This window comes from Chinchilla lanigera, unplaced genomic scaffold (assembly GCF_000276665.1).
Source record: "Chinchilla lanigera isolate Chin_1 unplaced genomic scaffold, ChiLan1.0 scaffold00051, whole genome shotgun sequence".
NCBI classification, from domain to species: Eukaryota; Metazoa; Chordata; class Mammalia; order Rodentia; family Chinchillidae; genus Chinchilla; species Chinchilla lanigera.
The window spans coordinates 1,170,639-1,171,298 of record NW_004955452.1 but is presented as its reverse complement, the minus strand read 5'-3'; the positions used below and the strand labels follow the sequence as shown (position 1 = coordinate 1,171,298).

At 57.7% G+C, this 660-nt stretch overlaps 1 protein-coding gene across 1 annotated transcript in view; it reads right to left on the bottom strand.

Annotated features, from left to right (window-relative positions):
* Positions 1-184, bottom strand: part of Pink1 (PTEN induced putative kinase 1) — a gene marked incomplete in the record, with an annotated part of 15,224 nt that extends 15,040 nt beyond the window's left edge. Inside the window, 1 exon segment of the mRNA XM_013519660.1 lies at positions 1-184. Within this exon segment, the coding sequence (XP_013375114.1) occupies positions 1-94 (94 nt within the window).
* Positions 185-660: the final 476 nt, after the last annotated feature.

Sequence of the window (660 nt, the reverse complement as noted above, 5' to 3'; positions counted from 1 at the left end):
CCCAGCCGTAGGCCGCGCCGGGCTTGGCCGTGAAGCGCAGCAGCAGCGCTCGACCAAGGTGCAGGCCGCGGCCCAGCGCCTGTCGCACCGCCATGGTGGCGCCGCGACCGGTCCAGCCCCGGCCACCAGTGACGGGGACGCGAGCGACAACAACAAACTTGGAGGCGGTTCCTTTGCGCAGCCGCAGTCGCTGGTGGGCGGGGCAACTCCCGCGACCGATCCCCGGCTGGGCGCGCGAGGGCGCTGTGCGCTCACCTGGCCGCCTGGGTCTTGGGCAGATGTGCGTTTTGGACGACCGAGGTGGAAGGTTACCAGGTCCTCCTAGTACTGCTTCTGGGCAAAACCGGGAAATCGAGAAGGAAAACTAATATTTATTATCATCCCCTGTGCCAGACCTTTTACATCCTTTAATTTTTCCATCAATGAGACAGAAATGTCATTTTTTATAGCTAAAGGCAGCTGGGTATGGTGGTGCATGCCTGTAATCCCAGCGCTCCGGAGGTTGAGGCAGGAAGATGGCTGTGGATTCGAGGCCAGCCTGAACTACACAGCCACATCCTTTCTAAAAATATCTATAGCTAGATGGGCAGATAGAAAGGACAGTGTCCAGTGTCACGTGCAACTATCAGAGCTAAGATTAATGTTTGCGGCACTCTGACT